General features: G+C 44.7%; 1 protein-coding gene across 1 annotated transcript in view; it reads left to right on the top strand.

The window, feature by feature from the left end:
* The window catches only part of si:ch211-207d6.2 (sickle tail protein homolog), a 110,123-nt gene that overhangs the window by 69,524 nt on the left and 21,383 nt on the right, over positions 1 to 19,216 (top strand). The window contains exons 7-21 of the mRNA XM_037787735.1: positions 187 to 463; positions 2,635 to 2,952; positions 3,374 to 3,478; positions 3,702 to 3,739; positions 3,851 to 4,020; positions 4,566 to 4,741; positions 9,372 to 9,508; positions 10,730 to 10,877; positions 10,968 to 11,280; positions 11,401 to 11,529; positions 12,412 to 12,682; positions 13,041 to 13,142; positions 14,597 to 14,942; positions 15,239 to 15,323; positions 18,112 to 18,300. Coding sequence (XP_037643663.1) covers positions 187 to 463; positions 2,635 to 2,952; positions 3,374 to 3,478; positions 3,702 to 3,739; positions 3,851 to 4,020; positions 4,566 to 4,741; positions 9,372 to 9,508; positions 10,730 to 10,877; positions 10,968 to 11,280; positions 11,401 to 11,529; positions 12,412 to 12,682; positions 13,041 to 13,142; positions 14,597 to 14,942; positions 15,239 to 15,323; positions 18,112 to 18,300 — 2,804 coding nt within the window. The remainder of the gene's footprint in view (positions 1 to 186; positions 464 to 2,634; positions 2,953 to 3,373; positions 3,479 to 3,701; positions 3,740 to 3,850; positions 4,021 to 4,565; positions 4,742 to 9,371; positions 9,509 to 10,729; positions 10,878 to 10,967; positions 11,281 to 11,400; positions 11,530 to 12,411; positions 12,683 to 13,040; positions 13,143 to 14,596; positions 14,943 to 15,238; positions 15,324 to 18,111; positions 18,301 to 19,216) is intronic.

Below are 19,216 nucleotides of genomic sequence, written 5' to 3'. Positions count from 1 at the left end.
GAAGTTCCTAAGTTAAATAGTTTCTGAGTTCTGCTCCGGAAACGAAATTGAAGTCGAAAACAAATCACAGTTTTTGGCCAAAATTTAAAATATTTCAGGCACCCTCAGTGAAAATAATTTTACTCCAAGTCTGATGTGTGTGTGTGTGTGTGTGTGTGTGTGTGTGTGTGTGTGTGTGTGTGTCAGATGAGGACCTCGGCAGCAGTAAGAGCATGGCCCTGGTGGTGTGTGGTGAAAGAGGACCACATTACCCAGACTCCTACTGCTCCTCCCTGCAGGACGGAGGAGGTGGTCGCCTGAGCATCGCCTCCTCCCAGTGTAGCGCTACTCCTTCTCTCTCATCAGACATGGTGGATGCCGGGGTCACAGGGATCCTGGGGGGGCTGCAGCAATACCGGGCCTCCGTTAAACCCCTGATGGGCTACGGAGAGAGCATGGAGCACTGGACCCGCTCCCTCCACAGGTACACACACTGATTTAAACCCAGTCCAGATACATATACAGTATCTTTCTTTGGAGACAGTGACACAAACGTGGAAACATAACCCGGTCCAGCTGAGCACCTCGGAGCTGTCCGGACTGTTTGAAGGTGAGTCCTTCTGTCACTTGAGCTTCCCTCGAGCGTGTTAGCAGGAGGTGACAGCAGAGGTCAGAAAGTGAGAGGTTGACATAGGTCATGAACCTGATTCAGCCTGCTACCATGGCAACGGCAGCATCCAGTAACTGTCCTGTCTATACTAGGTCTGCAGATCCAGAGCTGGGCGATATGGATGAAACCAATATCATAATATAAAAAACAACACACAGTATGTTCTGCATCGTACTGTTCTGTAATTTACCAGACAGACCTCTTAACACTGTTTTCAGTTTTGATTAATGTGGCAACACCTGTTACCATGGTAACAGCAAGTGCAGTTTAATACTACATCACACCGTGTTTGAGCAGCTGGTGTATCTGTTTACAGTGCAGCCAAACTAACATGAAGAAGAAGAAGAATTACAGCTGTTGTCTGATTTCATGCTGCACACAGACAGCAGGACACAGATACAGGAGATGGAGGTGTGCAGCCCTTCATTGAGCAGCTCTAACAGGTTAACAACTGAAGACACATTTATGATACAGCTGTCCACTCTAATGTCAGTGACAGTGACTCAGTGTTGTGTTTACTGAGGCTGCTTCACAAGAAAAGTGATTTAATGTGAAGCAGCAGCAGTAGGGAATGTTGTGTTAGTATTACTAGTAACTGAATCTGTAGGAGAGTAAACAGTGAGGCTGACAGCAATCAGATCCATTTACAAACAGTAACACTGGATTAGATGCTGCATCGTTTCCACTGGATCCCTGGCCTGTCTGAAGATAATCTGAATCCAGCACAGGAATGGCAGACTCCGCCACATTCTGCTATTATCTCTGCACTATACTCACTAGAGCGGTCATCACACAATGTAAAAGCATTAAATGGCTAGTGAAAGTCAGTGACAGTAGTAAAGAAGACCACAGTAGGGACATAAAAAGTGGAAGTGTTTGCAGGAGTTGTCTGATTTGTCATAACTTTGGAAGGCGTGTCTTCTGTTTTATTTTGGTTAAACTTGAGATAACTTTTTTAGCTTTCTTTTGTGCTCCATTGCTTTCTAGATATGAGCAACATCTGTCAAAACAGCCCAACATCAGCATCTCCTCATGCAAATCAGATGAACCACGGCTGAACCTGTTTACATTTGTAGTCTTAGGAAATACTAAGTTCAATTAAATCATCGTGGTAACACATCGCGCCCCAGACGGTAATCTGTGGTTAATAAATATGGTTAAGTATGGTGATGCCGATGTAAACTCTCTTCAAAGGAGCTATAAATCAAAATTAGAGTCTGAAACAGGGTGGGGGGGCAACAGTCTCAAAGGGAGGGACTCACGTGCACTCACGTGCACTAACATGCACACCCGGCCGGCCCGGCCAACAAAACACAGCACAGAGAAGCTCTGATTCCAACACACACAGAGACTTCATTCTCTGCTCAGGTAGACATTACTCCTCTATATCTTTATATAGACAATAGTTGATATATTAATGCTGATATCATAGACTCAGGTAGACATTACTCCTCTATATCTTTATAGAGACAATAGTTGATATATTAATGCTGATATCATAGACTCAGGTAGATATTATTCCTCTATATCTTTATATAGACAATAGTTGATGATGATGATATATTAATGCTGATATCATAGACTCAGGTAGATATTACTCCTCTATATCTTTATAGAGACAATAGTTGATATATTAATGCTGATATCATAGACTCAGGTAGATATTACTCCTCTATATCTTTATAGAGACAATAGTTGATATATTAATGCTGATATCATAGACTCAGGTAGACATTACTCCTCTATATCTTTATATAGACAATAGTTGATGATGATGATATATTAATGCTCTTAATGTTATATAGAGAAGCATTTAGCAGAGAGGAAGAACCGATCAGTGACATCAGCTGCAGAAATGATTGATTAGAATACAGTAATATAATTTTTACAGCTGGGGACCCACCACACTTTGGCCATGAAGAAAGTGTTCATGTAACCAGGCGTGCATGAGTCCATTCATTTGTCCATCTCTTCCCACTATCCAGGCAGAAGAGCAGGAAGTATGGAGACAGCCAGCTTCATCCACTGGGAACCAAAACCCCGCCCCCTTCCCCTCACAGAGTTAATGAGGTCAGGATGATTGACGGACACATCATTGGGGGGGTAGGCCTGGTGTCTCCAGAGAGGATGTCACCGATTCGCCGGTCCCTGCGGCGGGACAGTAACGGAGCCCTGGTGGAGATCGTAAACCGAAGCAGAGGAAGTGGCTCGACGTCCTCTACCTCGTCTGTTTTTGTGGACAGCCCTCTGGGACAACCTGAGAGACTGTTGGAAGGTCATGTGACTGCCGGCAATGCCCAGAGGTGAGCTGAGAGCCAGAGTTATCTCCTTTATTACTTCATTGCAAACACTTAATGAGGTGTGTATTCAATAAAGAAAGGTCCAGTGATTGTTCCTGGAGGATATCTACAGACCTGAACTACTCTAACACAGTGGTAAACACAGGGAACCTAAATCACACACGTAGCTTATAGATAGATAGATGGATGGATGGATAGATCCATACATAGATCTGCAACATCTTGGAGCACACATGAAAGGACCTGAGTCTGCTCTGTCCCTTCCTGTAGACAGCCTCAGTGTCCATGTCTCATATATTAGCATGTGTGATGAATTGCAGACAGTGGAATTAAAGAGCTGAATATGAAACACGTCATATGATTTAGATATTATGGAGCACATGTTTAAATGTGATGGAGACTGTACATGTGTTTCTATTTCCAGTGAGAGAATGAAAGCCATGGAGCAGCAGATAGCCAGTCTAGCAGGTCTGGTGCACAGTGCTCTGTCTATGGGAGCAGATATTCCAGGAGTCCAGGACACTGTCAGGTCTGTAACATCTGTATCGCTTTAAGCCAACAGCATCTCTTTAGATGGATCCACGATGTGTGGACCAACGATGTTAGGTAAAGTCATGTTTCAGATTGAACCAGGTAAGTAGACCTGTAATGGACATTTCTGGATATTACAGGTGCCAACATAAAAAGAGTTGTGTATGCTGTATAAACCCTGGCTTAGGTTTATTATGTCAACTGTCTGTGTGTCTTCTCAGTGAGGATGCTGGACGCAGACTCCTCAACAGCAGACCTGGTGAGACATGTTCTTATTTTAACACATGCTGACATTACCTGCCACGAAGAACATACTTCTTTTGCTCTGAACATGATGGTAACCTTAGAATCACCTTTCTTTGAACTTCAGGAGCATCATCTGAGCCTCAGGTGCCTGCTGCTGTGATTGACAGCTTCAGCCCCGCCCCTCTGGTGCTCCAGGCCCCTCCCTCTGACGGCGGGCTGCAGCACAGCTTGGTGTTAGCAAAGAGAAATGTGTGTGAGATGCGTCTGCAACTCAACCAACTCAGACACTTACAGGTACTGTGTACCCACTAATTATAATCAATGATCATCATCATCATCATCATCATCATAGTAATAAAAGCTGAAATGGATGCAAAATGACCTCACTGTAGAAAGTAACGCACTGCCATCTTGCACTTTTGACATCACCTGGAGCCAGAGTCTACACAGTGGAGCCATGATATCGAGGTCCCACCCATAAACATGATCACATTGACGCACGTTCTTTTAACTTGTGATTCGTGTTTCAGAAATGTCCTCCGCGTGTCTGCTAGGATATGAACAAGGTTCGACAACGCTGGCTAACCTTACTTAGTCAGTTGAAATGTTGCTATTAGGGATGCTCATTTTGAAACATTTTCTTAACCGATAACCGACCCTTGTTAACCAATTATTAACCGTTAACAAACAAGATTTGTGTCTCGTACCAGCTGCAGTGTATGAGCACAACAGACAACTGAGTCCCCAGTTCAGCGTCCGGGAGCGTTAACTTAGCAGCTACGATGCTGCGTTCACTGTCCCCATGAATCCTAATTCCTGTGTTGTTCCATGTGTCCCAGCTGTCAAACCAGCAGAGCGTGACTTCAATGCTGCGGATGGCAGGTCAGGAGCTGGTGGTGCTGATGTATGATCGGCTGGCTCATTCTGAGGAGGCGGTGTACAGACGGAGAGCTGACATGGAGGAGGAGAGGATCCACTACCTGGCTACAGAGGAGAAAATACTCACGCAGCTCCAGTAAGAATTCCAATTTACTCCAGAATATATACTTCTGAAGAAAGACTAACTTTTGAAAGGAGAAGTAGCACAGTCATTCTCACAAATGAAAAGTTGATTTCATTAACAACAAAACAGCCTTCAGGACAGGGAGTGGGTTTGCTGCTACAGTCTTGGTCTGGTATGACCAGTAGCTTAGTGGCTTCTGTTACCATTGACCATTAACAAGTAATCAGCACTTGTGGACACAGTGGCCCCTGTTCCACTAGAGCTACAACTCTCATCTCTCTCATCTTCAACCGCTTACCGAGGTCGGGTCGCGGGGGCAACAGCTCCAGCAGGGGACCCCAAACTTCCCTTTCCCGAGCCACATTAACCAGCTCTGACTGGGGGTTCCCGAGGCGTTCCCAGGCCAGTGTGGAGATATAATCTCTCCACTTAGTCCTGGGTCTTCCTCGTGGCCTCCTCCCAGCCTGGAACACCTCCCTAGGGAGGCGCCCAGGGGGCATCCTTACCAGATGCCCGAACCACCTCAACTGGCTCCTTTCAACGCAAAGGAGCAGCGGCTCTACTCCGTGTCCCTCACGGATGACTGAGCTTCTCACCCTATCTCTAAGGGAGATACCAGCCACCCTCCTGAGAAAACCCATTTCGGGGGGGGGGGGACCCGGTCATACGCCTTCTTCAGGTCCACAAAACACATGTAGACTGGATAGGCATACTCCAGGACCTCCTCCAGGATCCTTGCGAGAGTGAAGAGCTGGGATGGAATCCGCATTGTTCCTCTTCGATCCGAGGTTTGACTATCCGCGGACGCTCCTTTCCAGCACCTTGGAGTAGACTTTACCAGGGAGGATGAGTAGTGTGATACCCCTGTAATTGGCACACACTCTCTGGTCCCCCTTTTTGAACAGGGGAACCACCACCCCGGTCTGCCACTCCTTAGGCACTGTCACCGACTTCCACGAGTTACATCAGATTGTTTAAAAGGATGACATCATATTCTATTTTCTCTCATTGTCAAAGATACAAACCAACATGTGTTATTCTGTCTCACAATACTTTGTGACGAACTTTCCATTAGTGGCAGTGATATCTGAAGTGGTGATTTAGCCTTTTCAACATTTACACACTCGCTCTGACATGTCTCTTATGATGTCACTGCAGCTGAAGTCCAATCGTTGGTGACATGCAAGACAGCACGGCAACATCTGTAGGCCGAGAGAAAATGTGAAGAAACATAATGTTAAAAATAGAGCCAGAGGGATGAGAAGTGATGTGATTGGGTGTGACATGGGCTTCCAGAGACATCACAACTCATTCTCATGTTAGCATGCTACACGCTGACTTCATGGTACAGATGCTCTGTGCAAACAGAATCCTGGCATTTATCAAGCCTCACGAGTAGTGAGAGCGTGATACAATTATCTCTCCACAATCCAAATCACGGATGTCATGTAATTAACAAAATACCTACACAGCACATCAAGAAGCTTCACTGGCACTTTTCTTTTAGCAAGAGTCTGTAAATTTCTTTCAGCTCAAGTGTCAGTTAGTTTGTATTGCTCAGCAACCTTGTTTACATACATATATATATATATACATATACATATACATATACATATACATAATACATATATTCACACCTGAAAGACATGACTCTTTATGTGTATAGAGAGCTGTAGGGTTAGCTTTAGTTCAACTAGCTTACACATCTCTATGTATTTGGTCTCTTTCTTCAGTCTGTCTGTAAAGCCTGTTCTCATTCCCAGGGCGTCAAATACCGATGCTTTGAGACGGTCGTCGGCGTTCAATACCGACACACAAAGCGCCCTTTAGTGCCGGTATGAGACACAGCAGGCGTTCCATTAATGTAAACCCATCCATGTCAATATTAAACGCTCAGGGAAAGAGCTGAGGTGACGTAGTTTAAAGAGTGAAAGAGACACACAGGAGGAGGAGGAGTCCAACAAACACAAGGCTTTCATCCAGGAGACCTCTGTTTGTGTCCTCTGCATTAAGTTTCACTTTCACATAACAATCAGCTGTTCCTTAATGTTCCGTGTTATTTTCACTCTACAAACGTCGTCGTTTTAAGACCAACTGTGTTGTTTTTTAAACCTAACTAAATGGTTTTATTACCTGAACCTAAAGTGGCGCCGATGGGTCTGACACAGCGGGGATGAGAACACGTCGCTCTGTACTGTCTAATGACACTTGAGCACCACATCATTTCAAGCAAGATAAAACAAAGAAAATTATGTTTGTCAGTTATGAATCGTAGCTATAGGCAAGCTGTCAACACGCCACTGGAGTTTTAGTTGTTACATGCTGACAACATAACTGTTATAACTATATTACTTGATGTATCTGTCCTGTGTCCGTTGGACAAGAGAAAAATGTTAGCTCTATTTTTCTGTCTCTGGTTTAGGAAGATAATGTCCTCGTTCTTAATCAGCCTACAAAGCTCTGATTGGTCACTCAGCTATCAGTGAGCACGACACCAGACCTGCTTGAATCAGTGAAAACATCTGAGGTCTGGAACAAGGCCATCATTTATCTTTATCTCCATTTAATAGAGAAAAAGACAATATCATTTTCAGCTCTGTAGAAAGGCAGATGGAAGAAACTGTCTGTGGCTGATTGTAGAAGAACAGACAATTGCACACAACAGGGATCACACTGGAGCTCTCTACAGTTACCTGTACCACATCAATCCCATGCTTTACACTACATGTCAGCATTCACCCATTGACAACCATTCAGAGGCTGCCATGCAAGGAGCCAACCTGCCCTTCAGGAACTAATCTAAATACTCATTCACAAACCAATGGCTCAGCCTTCAGGAGCAGTTTGGACACTTTGACATGTTGACTGGAGGAGCCGGGGATCGACCTTCCGATTAGTGGGGTTGTCCACTAATCGCCGTCGCCAAGGCCCCAAAGACTAAATCTGTTAAAACCAGGTTATGTCTCATAAGTTCTGATAATATAAATGGACAAAGCCAGTTAACAAAGCCAATAAGATGCAGATTGTACTGCTAGTCCTATACCTTTAAGGTAGCTAACAAACAAGCATTCATGCCTAGAGGCTACAGGTTCTCCATAAAGGGGCGGTTTGTAATCAACATTAACGATGACATTGCACAAGTAAATATGATTACTGTTGTCAACTGCATGATACAAAAAGGATAACCTCTAAACCTTTAAATTATGATGACTCTAATGGGATTGTTTCATCAATGGATGTGATTTCTTTAAATGTGTCAGCACTCACTGTGGTGTTATCAGGGGTGGGAGGGTTATTATGTTGAGAGAAATATTACATACATTTCTCTGATTGTAGTTGCCGATCAACCACTTTCAGTACAATACTCATTTCCACCAAACCTCCATCCTACTGATGAGGGCTGTGGATTTTTATCTCACCACTCAATTCACAATCGATTCTCGATTCAAAACGATCCCTGATTCAAAATTGATTCTATATTCGTACATAGATGTGCTAATTTTAGGATCTCCTCCAGTCTGCTGTGCGCTGATAAAGGCGGTGCAGAGTGAAGATTATGGACTTTTTATTCTTTACACACATTGACGTCATGCTCTACCCCGTCTGTTACAATGCAGATCTGCACCTCCAACAACAGCAATGGCAGAGACAGCAGATGACCGTATGTGTGTGTGTGAAAGAATATCTGAAAAAGTTTTATCAACTGATAATGTAAACACACAAAGGCAAATGGTAACACTAAACTCAACTTTTTTAGCATTTAATTCTCTTCAACAATAACAAGTTCAAGTCATACAAAAAATGAAAAATGCTGACTGTTACATAAATAAAACTGGTTGCTGATTTTTTATTTCTGACAAACTTTACAATTTCAAAATTGAATTGTAGACAAAATAACCCTGTAAAACTGATATTTTGTGTGATTCTTATCACAGGCATTATATCCATCCCACCGTGTCCTAACTGGCCGTGCTCACATGCTCTGAGAGGAGGCAGTATGAGCAGGAACTGAGTTGAATGGCCACATTAGCTTTATTTAGCATTAGCTCACTATATCTCAGAGGGAATTCTTCCTTCATGCTGAACCTTGAAACTGAATGTGACTTTAATTAGCTCAGTGTATGATCTGGGCACAACGATCACTTCAAAACTGCGCAGATGCACAGATGCAAAACCCGAAATTGACACCACTTTAATTTGACATAATGCGCTATTTCACGTTTCCCACACAGTTCAACACAGGTGATAATCCAACTGGGCACATACTGTACCTCTTTAGGTCATTTGGGACAGGTGGGGAAACCGGTGTCAGGCTGTGTTGTTCAATAAGCCATGCATACTGTTACAGTAAGAGGTCTTATTTGTGATAGCTGAAGACATCCCAATAATGCTGAAATCAAATTAAAGTCAAAACAATGGCCTGGCAGGTAAACACATTTACTTTACTTCACATTCTTTGTTCCCATATTTAGACTCCATGGCCTCATAAGCCTCTCATAAAAGCAGTGTAGGGAACGGAATTATGGGACCCCTCAAATGAACTCTCTGCTGCCATCTTGTGTCTACAGTAGGCTGTCACAGAGCTGATTCTTCTGCCTGTGTTGACTGTCGGCACATGTCTGATGTCTTTTTCACCTCTCAGTGAACTGGAGGACTATGTGGACTGTTTGCAACATGGCTCCGCCTCCAGTCCCGACCAGCTGTCAATCAATCTGAGAGACGTGGAGGAGGGAGCAGTCAACCTGCGGAGGGTTGGAGAAGCTCTGGCCATCCTTAAAGGTTGGTTTGGGTTGTATGAAGACAGGACTGTCGGCCGACGGTTAAACATTATCTGAATAATCAGATGTGCTTAAATCTTTTCTTGAGGAGAAATATGTTTCAAAAGTTTAAAGAGAACCTGTTATCTCTTTCCTTTCGAGTGTTTTTTTGTGTATGTAAAAGTTCTACAAAGTTACAAAGTCCAGGCCAAAGGGAAGACAATGGAGTAGAAGCACTGCTGGGTCTCTGTGGTAATCACATACAGGTGCTCTTTGGATCCTTCAGGTGTATTGGGCTCATTCAGTTTTGTGAAGGGCTCATTGCATGGGTGGAAAAAAGTACAAAATACAAGTCTCCCTCGATAATAATCCAAAGCACACTGTAGTGTTTGAACAAAATTAAAATGCCTTTATTTTACATTAATTGTTTAAAATGACCAACGCGTTGTGACCAACATAGGTCTTCATCAGGGTCACTGTGAGCATTCAGCAATAGCTTGCACACCTATATTGTGTTACACTAATCAGTAGAGTGGGAGGCTGGTTCTCCATCAATGAGCAAGCCTATTGGTGGAAAAACAAGGAAATGACACATCGTCAATAGGGAGGAGAAAGAGAAGAAAAAGGGGAGGGGGGAAAGAAAGGGAAAGAAGGGGAGGGAGGGGGAATTAAAAGGAAGTGAAGGAAAGAGGAGATGAGAGGTAAACATAAATGACCACTATAGTTTGGTTTAGGAAAGAACTACTGTACGTGGTCGGGCTTAAAACTACTACGTTTGTACATTGAAAATGACTCTAAACGTTGTGAACACGAATAGTGGCCTGCTGGATGAAAGTCTTGTGTTTGTTGGAGGACACAAATATAACCCTAATATATAGCTATTATGTATATGGCTAGTGTATTGAGAATAAATTGAGGTTGATAAGAGATGATGATCAATGATCAATTGAATCGCTGGTCCAGCTGGACTCAGGACTATAACTGTATGTAGGACAGCATGCATATTGGATCAAAGTGATCTTAAACTGACACCGTGTATTAAAAGTCTCATCACAATCAGGGACGACATAACGTGATCTATTTGTATCCAGTTATTCCCTAAACAGCTTATCCTGTTCAGGATTCATTGTTTATATAATAATATATACAAATATTTTTATAATATATAATGATAATAATAAGATGTGGTGATATGTAGAGTTTCAGAGTTCACACAGAGTAAAGGTCTTTGTTTGTCTCCCAGGTGAGTTTCCAGAGCTGCAGGTGAAGCTGCGCTCCGTGCTGAGGTTGGAGGTGGAGGCGGTACGTTTCCTGAAGGAGGAGCCTCATAAGATGGACTCCATGCTGAAGAGGGTCAAAGCCCTGACTGAAGCCCTCAGTCGTCTCCGCAGGTTCTCATCAACTTCACTCACAAGTAAAGCACTTTTGTTTAGCAGGAAAATAATCCTTATTATCCTTCTGATCCTCCCTGTTACCAACAGGTGTGTGTCATCAGAGTCAACCCCCCCAGCCAGATCAGCCCAGATGGAAACAGACCAGAGACCCCTGAAGACCCAGAGCCCCCAGAGCTCCCCCAAACCCCAGCCTCGGTCCTCAGTCAGACCTCCGCTGCCCACCCCCTCTCTCTCTGGGAGTCAGGCTGAGGTCAGCCTGGCGGGCTCAGCCTCCCCCATCATGGCCCACAGAGTGAACACAGCAGCCACAGTGATCCAGCCCTCCCACCACCACCACCACCACCACCCCAGCCCCCCACTGACACCCTCCCATGGACGGGATTCACCCACCGTGGCCAAGGTAGTGCACTGACCATCAGTCAACCTGCTGAATGATTATAAAATGACAAAATGTGAGCCTGTGAACATAAACAGGAGTTTTTGTGAGGAAGAATGTGATAAATGTTGTTGTGTTGTGAAGGTGAGTCCTCGCAGCAGAGAGGACAGCCCTGTCCTGCACAAGAGACAAGGTCCTCTGCAGTCACCGGACCGAACACAGTACAGCCTCGCTGACCACACCAGCATGAAACCCACACAGACACACACTGAGGTCAGTGTTGAATATATCCTCCTTTTATATATACAGTATATATATATCCTCCTGAGACCCAGCGCATTAACATGTGTCCTCTGTAGTGGACGTTTTGTCCACATGCATCTCCTTTCACTCTTTTGAGCTACTCTATCAACCCCTGGTGTAAAGTAAAAAAGAATCACTACACAAACAGCGTTGCTCTGTATAAGGATTCTGTATATTGTAGAACTCAAACAATTGGACTTCTCTGAGAGAGAGAAATCTGTATAACCAGTTACCATAACATAACTCCATATTGTTTCAATATCACTGACTTTCCTGTAGTTATGTGTTGAGGAATGTTGAGGTTACAGCTGTAGGTAAACTACTACTGGAACCAGTGGCTCTGCCCACTGAGCTAACCAGTGGTTGAACCCTGAAAGTCTACACTATATTATATATGTAATATTTAGATGCTTCGTTACAAATGACTACTGGTATTTACTGTGTGGTTCCATAATGAAATAGACACACATCCCATAGTACTAATGAGAAACATGGTCAAAGTCAATTTGCTTCATAAGTTGATTTAAGAATTTGCAGGTCCATATACGTATGTCTAACTTAAAATGTCTTTTAGACATGTAGCTGTTGTTTCAATAAACTGTTTCAGTGTGAAGCAGGTCCTAACAACACGCTAGGACATCATGCTTGTTATGCTGGAGGAACAACACTTATACAGAACTTACTTCCAAACTAGACATTGTTTAAGATAGATGTTTTTTTCACCAGCAAGTCACCAAATCACTGCCTACTGAGTGTCTGCTGATCTCTAGGTGAGATTTCTCCTACAGTTATTCATAGTTGTAAACGAAGCCCACCTATCATCACCCTCTGATCTGTGCCTGTCCTCCCCAGACTACACAGAGACCAACTCCAGAGGGCAGTCTGAGTGTAGAAACCAGCAGTATGAACCAGTCCAGCCAAGCCAACCAACCAGCTAGCTATGACTCCAGTCAGCCTCCACCCCCCAACACCAGCACGGACCTGGACCAGGTCCTCCAGGAAGCCCAGGCCAGCCTGATGAAGTCCATCCCTGATCTGAATGTGTCAGATACCAGAGAGGGTAGCTGTGATTCTGCCCCAGGACAGATAACGTCCACTGCAGCTCTGGACCCGACACTGCAAGGTTGACCTCTAGAACCCCATTCACTGACAACACATTGGACGCTTTCTTTTTCTCATCCAAAATCTGCTTTTGTTCTGTGAGGTTTACTCGTAGAAGTGTTCTTAGTCAGATTCAGGAAGAATGCAGGATTTATTCCTAACAACTACTAAACTGTACAAGTCTCCCTGCCCAAATATCTCATTAACAAAAACAGATAATATTGTTGTCGAACCTTTGAGTGAAGTGGCCAACAATAATGATATGGAGAACAGACACGTTTATTTTAGTTATATGTTTTATTTGAATTAATTGAATATATCATTTAATACTCATATTTAAACTCCAAAGTCAAACAAGTGTGTCTGTGTTTGTGCTTCAGCCTCAGTGGAGCACCGGGCACTTCTGTCTGGTTTCCAGGAGGACACCCCCCCCCAGCTGAGTGATGAGGTGGACTCCACCCAGTTAGAAGTCACAGACACAGGTATGGTACCAGTCTGAACAAAGAAAATAAAATACTGACATATGCACTAAGGATGAACAAGTTAAGAGTGAACTGATCCAAGATCTACATGTCCTGTGACAGCATGACCAAAATACTGAATGACCAAATGTCTAACATCCCGTTTCCAGCCTACAGCAGCTCTGTAGAGGAGCTGTTTCCAGCCTACAGTAGCCCTGTAGAGGAGCTGTTTCCAGCCTACAGCAGTCCTGTAGAGGAGCTGTTTCCAGCCTACAGCAGCTCTGTAGAGGAGCTGTTTCCAGCCAACAGCAGCCCTGTAGAGGAGCTGTTTCCAGCCAACAGTAGCCCTGTAGAGGAGCTGTTTCCAGCCAACAGTAGCCCTGTAGAGGAGCTGTTTCCAGCCTACAGCAGCTCTGTAGAGGAGCTGTTTCCAGCCAACAGTAGCCCTGTAGAGGAACTGTTTCCAGCCTACAGCAGCTCTGTAGAGGAGCTGTTTCCAGCCAACAGTAGCCCTGTAGAGGAGCTGTTTCCAGCCAACAGTAGCCCTGTAGAGGAGCTGTTTCCAGCCTACAGCAGCTCTGTAGAGGAACTGTTTCCAGCAGCTCTGTAGAGGAGCTGTTTCCAGTAGCTCTGTAGAGGAGCTGTTTCCAGCCTACAGCAGCTCTGTAGAGGAGCTATTTCCAGCCAACAGCAGCTCTGTAGAAGAGCTGTTTCCAGCCAACAGTAGCTCTGTAGAACAGCTGTTTCCAGCCAACAGTAGCTCTGTAGAACAGCTGTTTCCAGCCAACAGCAGCTCTGTGGAGGAGCAGCTGAGAAGTGTTGCTTCGATAGCAACAAACAGGGACTCTGCTGACACACACTGACATCATGGACACATTAGTAGGCTGCTGTTTATCTGTTTGGGCACAAAGTGGTCTACCCAGACCACATTGGGAAGGCTGGGAAATGGATCAGGCTTATAGCCGATATCAGTCAGTCCGTCTGTCAGTCAGTCAGTCAATCAATCGATCAGCAAGATAACACATCAATATACTATATACTTTACATCATAATAATCAAAACACACAAAACAATAACTGTTTCTAAAGGACAGCACTCTGATGTTTGGATGTGTTCAACTCCAGGAGCTGCTGTGGAGTGTCCTCCATCAGCTGATCCCTCCTCTCCTCCATCAGCTGCTCCCTCAACTGCTCATTCACCTCCTCCATCAGCTCCTCCATCAGCTGCTCCTTCACCTCCTCCCTCAGCTCCTCTATCAGCTGCTCTTTCACCTCCTCCCTCAGCTGCTCCCTCAGCTGCTCCTTCACCTCCTCCCTCAGCTCCTCCCTCAGCTGCTCCCTCAGCTGCTCCTTCACCTCCTCCCTCAGCTCCTCCATCAGCTGTTCCTTCACCTCCTTCCTCAGCTCCTCCCTCAGCTCCTCCCTCAGCTGCTCCCTCAGCTCATCCATCAGCTGCTCCTTCACCTCCTCCATCAGCTCCTCCAACGGCTCCTTCATCAGCTGCACCCTCAGCTCCTCCATCAGCTCATCCATTAGCTGCTCCCTCAGCTCTTACATCAGCTCCTCCATCAGCTCCTCCATCAGCTTCTCCCTCAGCTCCTCCATCAGCTCCTCCATCAGCTTCTCCATCAGCTCATCCATCAGCTCCTCCATCAGTTGCTCCCTCAGCTGCTCCATCAGCTTCTCCCAGCACAGAGCGCAGCAGCCGGCCACAGGTGGAGAAACCCCGCCGCACCAGTGTGGACAAGGAGATGAAGCCGAGTCCAGACAGGGCCGGCAAGTCTCCTCCTCCTCCTCCTCCTCCTCCTCCTCCTCCACGAAGGTAAATTTATAGAGCTCCTTTCAATTCAATTCAATTCAATCTATTTTTATATAGCGTCAAATCACAACAGAAGTTATCTCAAGACGCTTTCTAGTCTTCTGACCACTCAGCGTTCACCCATTCACACACACATTCACACACATATTCACACACTGATGGAGAAGCTTGCTTCAACACTTTGATCAGATCGCGAAACCTTCTGATTGGCGGACGACCCGGCTGTGGCTCTGACTCACAGTCAGTTCATCACTGAGGATCACCTGCACACCTTCTTATTTGTATTATTGTCATCCCAGGTTCCATCCTGTCAGTTCAGGTCTAACCACGGGAAGGTCAGGAGAGGTGATTTTCACCACCAGGATAGAGCCGGTTGGAGCCCAGGTATGTGTATGTGTGTGTGTGTGTGTGTGGGCGCATTGCTAAGTATACATTTGAAGCACAGAAAAGTGTCCAAGCCAGTTTTTTCTTGCCCAAATTTAGTCCAGTTTCAGAGAGCTTTTTGGCCTCCTCCTGGACATGCCATGGCCACATCCCATAACATGGTTGGTACCATGGGTTGGGAAAATTGAGCCTGCTACAGCCTCTGGAAGACAGCGCCGGCGCCCTCAAGTAGTGGAAGAGGTTACACATAATAAGAGAAAATAAAAATAAAAGCAAGTACTACAAAAGTCAAGCAACATAGATATAGAATATAAAAAATACTATAAAATATGCACAATATAGCTGTTTTAAAATGAAAGAGCTGACCACTTTTACAAGTAGTAGTTTTGTGCAGAAATGTGCAAAATATTAACCAGGGGATGTGCAGACCACTTGTTGAGACAAGCTGCAGTCGGGAAGAAACTGTGTTTGTGGAGTGAGGTTTGGGTCCTGATGGACTGCAGACACCTGCCAGAGGGGAGTTATTCAAAGAGTCTGTGTCCACAATCCTTCCTGCTCACCTCAGGGTCCTGGAGGGGTACAGGTCCTGGAGGGACCTTCTCAGCAGAGTGATTTATACGCTATGGTCTTCCCTTGTCCTTGGCGGGGGCAGCTGCGTACCAGATGGTGATGGAGGAGGTGAGGATGGACTCAATGATGGTGGTGTAACGGTACACCATCATTGTCTTTGGCATGGAGCTGATGGTCAGCTCCCACTGGAGGTCCTTGGTGATGATGGAGCTGATGGTCAGCTCCCACTGGAGGTCCTGGGTGATGATGGAGCTGTTGGTCAGCTCCCACTGGAGGTCCTTGGTGATGATGGAGCTGATGGTCAGCTCCCACTGGAGGTCCTTGGTGATGATGGAGCTGATGGTCAGCTCCCACTGGAGGTCCTGGGTGATGATGGAGCTGTTGGTCAGCTCCCACTGGAGGTCCTTGGTGATGATGGAGCTGATGGTCAGCTCCCACTGGAGGTCCTTGGTGATGATGGAGCTGATGGTCAGCTCCCACTGGAGGTCCTTGGTGATGATGGAGCTGATGGTCAGCTCCCACTGGAGGTCCTGGGTGATGATGGAGCTGATGGTCAGCTCCCACTGGAGGTCTTGGGTGATGATGGAGCTGTTGGTCAGCTCCCACTGGAGGTCCTTGGTGATGATGGAGCTGATGGTCAGCTCCCACTGGAGGTCCTTGGTGATGATGGAGCTGATGGTCAGCTCCCACTGGAGGTCCTGGGTGATGATGGAGCTGATGGTCAGCTCCCACTGGAGGTCCTGGGTGATGATGGAGCTGATGGTCAGCTCCCACTGGAGGTCCTGGGTGATGATGGAGCCCAGGGAGCGGAGGGACTCCACAGTGTGGGCTGGGAAGTCACACAGGGTGATTCAATTTCAATTCAATTCAATTCAATTTATTTTTGTATAGCGTCAAATCACAACCGAAGTTATCTCAAGACGCTTTATATATAGAGCAGGTCTATGACCGTACACCATAGTTTAGAGACCCAACAAGGTCCACCAAGCGCGCTGTGGCCAGGAAAAACTCCCCGATTACTGGGAAGAAAGCTCGTCCTGCAGCAGAGCCGGGATGATGGTGTTAAAGGCAGAACAGGATCCTGGCTGTTTTTCCCCACCAGTAGCTGAAGTTAATCCAGTTTGTTGCACAGTGTAGGCACGCTGGAGAGGACTATCCCCGGTAACGGTGTGGGAAGTCTGCGTCATCAGAGACGCACAAGTGCACCGGCACGGTTCCCTCTCCTCCTGCGTTTCAATTCATGGTCAAAGGTGAGGACACCTTTGACCAGAATGGTGAAAATGAATGTCAATGACATATTTAAGCAACTGTGGATAATTAACATAAAGTCCTTAAAGTTGGCCAAACTACAAATTTGGCACTCTTGCCTGGTGTGTGGTAAACAACTCGGCAAGCCAATGTTTTAAGAAAGAATTTTAGAGAAAGAAATACCTTTCTTTATCTCATGGACTGTCTTGTGGCTGCTCCAACAAAAAGAAAAGGTCATGAGGTGAGTCGTAAACAATCTACACGGGTTATATACCTCATTTTCAGAATTAGCAGCTAGCTACACGGATAGCAGTCCGTATTGACCAACGGCCAAAGCTAAGGAGTAGTAAACAGTATGCTGGAATCTCCCAGTTAAACATTATACTTCTCTCATCAGTATTTGACATGTATAACCTGTGTGGGCAGCAGTCTGTCCTGACTGTCTGTGAAAGTAACGTTAGCTTAATGTTAGCTGGTCACATGCTTTAGCTTTAACACCGTCAAAAGCAGCTTAGCTCACTTTAAGGTGGCATTATCACTGTAGCTTAGACAACCACAGATGAATGTCATGACAATGTTTTTAAAAGTGATTACAGAGTATTTGATTTTAAATATACTGCTTAATGTAGTATCTCTCTAGATGGAGTTTTTATGACTATACTTATGGCCCTATGGTGATGCAAAATTAAAATACATGATGTGAGTTTGAATTAATACACAAAGTTATGATAATTTCATGAACATTTTTTAAAAATGACGTACCATCCCAGCCCCAGTATACTTCCCAATACCTGCTTAACTACATGAAGACTTTGAAGCCTCCAGACTTCGATAAAGTTATTACGTATAGATACACGTCACAAAATAATGAAACTAAAGGCCGTGCCCCTTCTTAAAAAACAGCATACAAAAAACAAGATGGTAGAACATTTATTCTATGCTGTGTTTTAACTTCATTGATCTGTTTAAGGACGACGGTGAGAAAGAGAAAGTTCCTCAGCCCAAACCCCCAAGACAGCCTCCAGAGGTCAAACCCAAACCCCAGATGTGTGCTCCTGCTCCTCTGGCTGGTTTCACCTCCACCCTTCCTGCAGCCTCAGCACCGAAGGAGGATGAGGAAGAAGAGGAGGAGGACAACAAATTCATGAAAGAGCTGCAGGTATGTTAACCCTTTTGTTGTCGGTATGGTCAAAAATGACCCGCCACTCTGTTAAATAGCAGAGAAAACACCCTAAATTATAGTTTTTCAACATGAAATTTAATGACTTTTCCTAAAGTGATCCTAACATTAGAAAAAGTGAAACATTGCCTGTGTTGATATTTCCATGGAAGCTGGACACCACCACGGTGCAAGGATCGTCTTCGGGTCACTTTTGACCGGCAATTATAAAATCAGAAAAAACAACATTTTCTTGGGCTTGTCCCCTCCATGACCCCACACATGACTCAAGTTCAAAGACTAAATAAGTGCCCAACACGTTGTACAGTCCTTTACAGACATCTGAATAGGTCAGGTCTACAACAAATCCATTCATAAAGTCCGTGTACATAGACCTGCCAACTGGCCTGCATGTGCTCGTTAGAGTTGATCGATGTTATTCACGTTTTTGTTTTGTATCTGTTATCTGATTTTATTCTTCTTTATTGTTGTTGTTTATACACCTTGTGGGAGGGGGCAATGGTTCTAAGACAGGACAAGACTAGTATTTTGTAGTTGAATTCCTCATTGTATAGTATATAGGAATATATTCTGTGTAGTATATACTGTGTACACTACATAGGAATATATACTGTATAGTATATACTGTGTACAGAATATAGGAATATATACTGTGTAGCATATACTGTGTACACTACATAGGAATATATACTGTGTAGCATATACTGTGTACACTACATAGGAATATATACTGTGTACAGAATATAGGAATATATACTGTATAATATATACTGGGTACAGTATATAGGAATATATACTGTATAATATATACTGGGTACAGTATATAGGAATATATACTGTATGTTGTCCCTTCAATACAGTTTTCCTTCAGTTTTTCTTAACTGTGAAGAGGAAA

Source organism: Sebastes umbrosus, chromosome 12 (genome assembly GCF_015220745.1).
Source record: "Sebastes umbrosus isolate fSebUmb1 chromosome 12, fSebUmb1.pri, whole genome shotgun sequence".
Taxonomy (NCBI): Eukaryota; Metazoa; Chordata; class Actinopteri; order Perciformes; family Sebastidae; genus Sebastes; species Sebastes umbrosus.
Note: the sequence above shows the minus strand (reverse complement) of the source record. Positions and strands in the feature narration are given on the sequence as shown.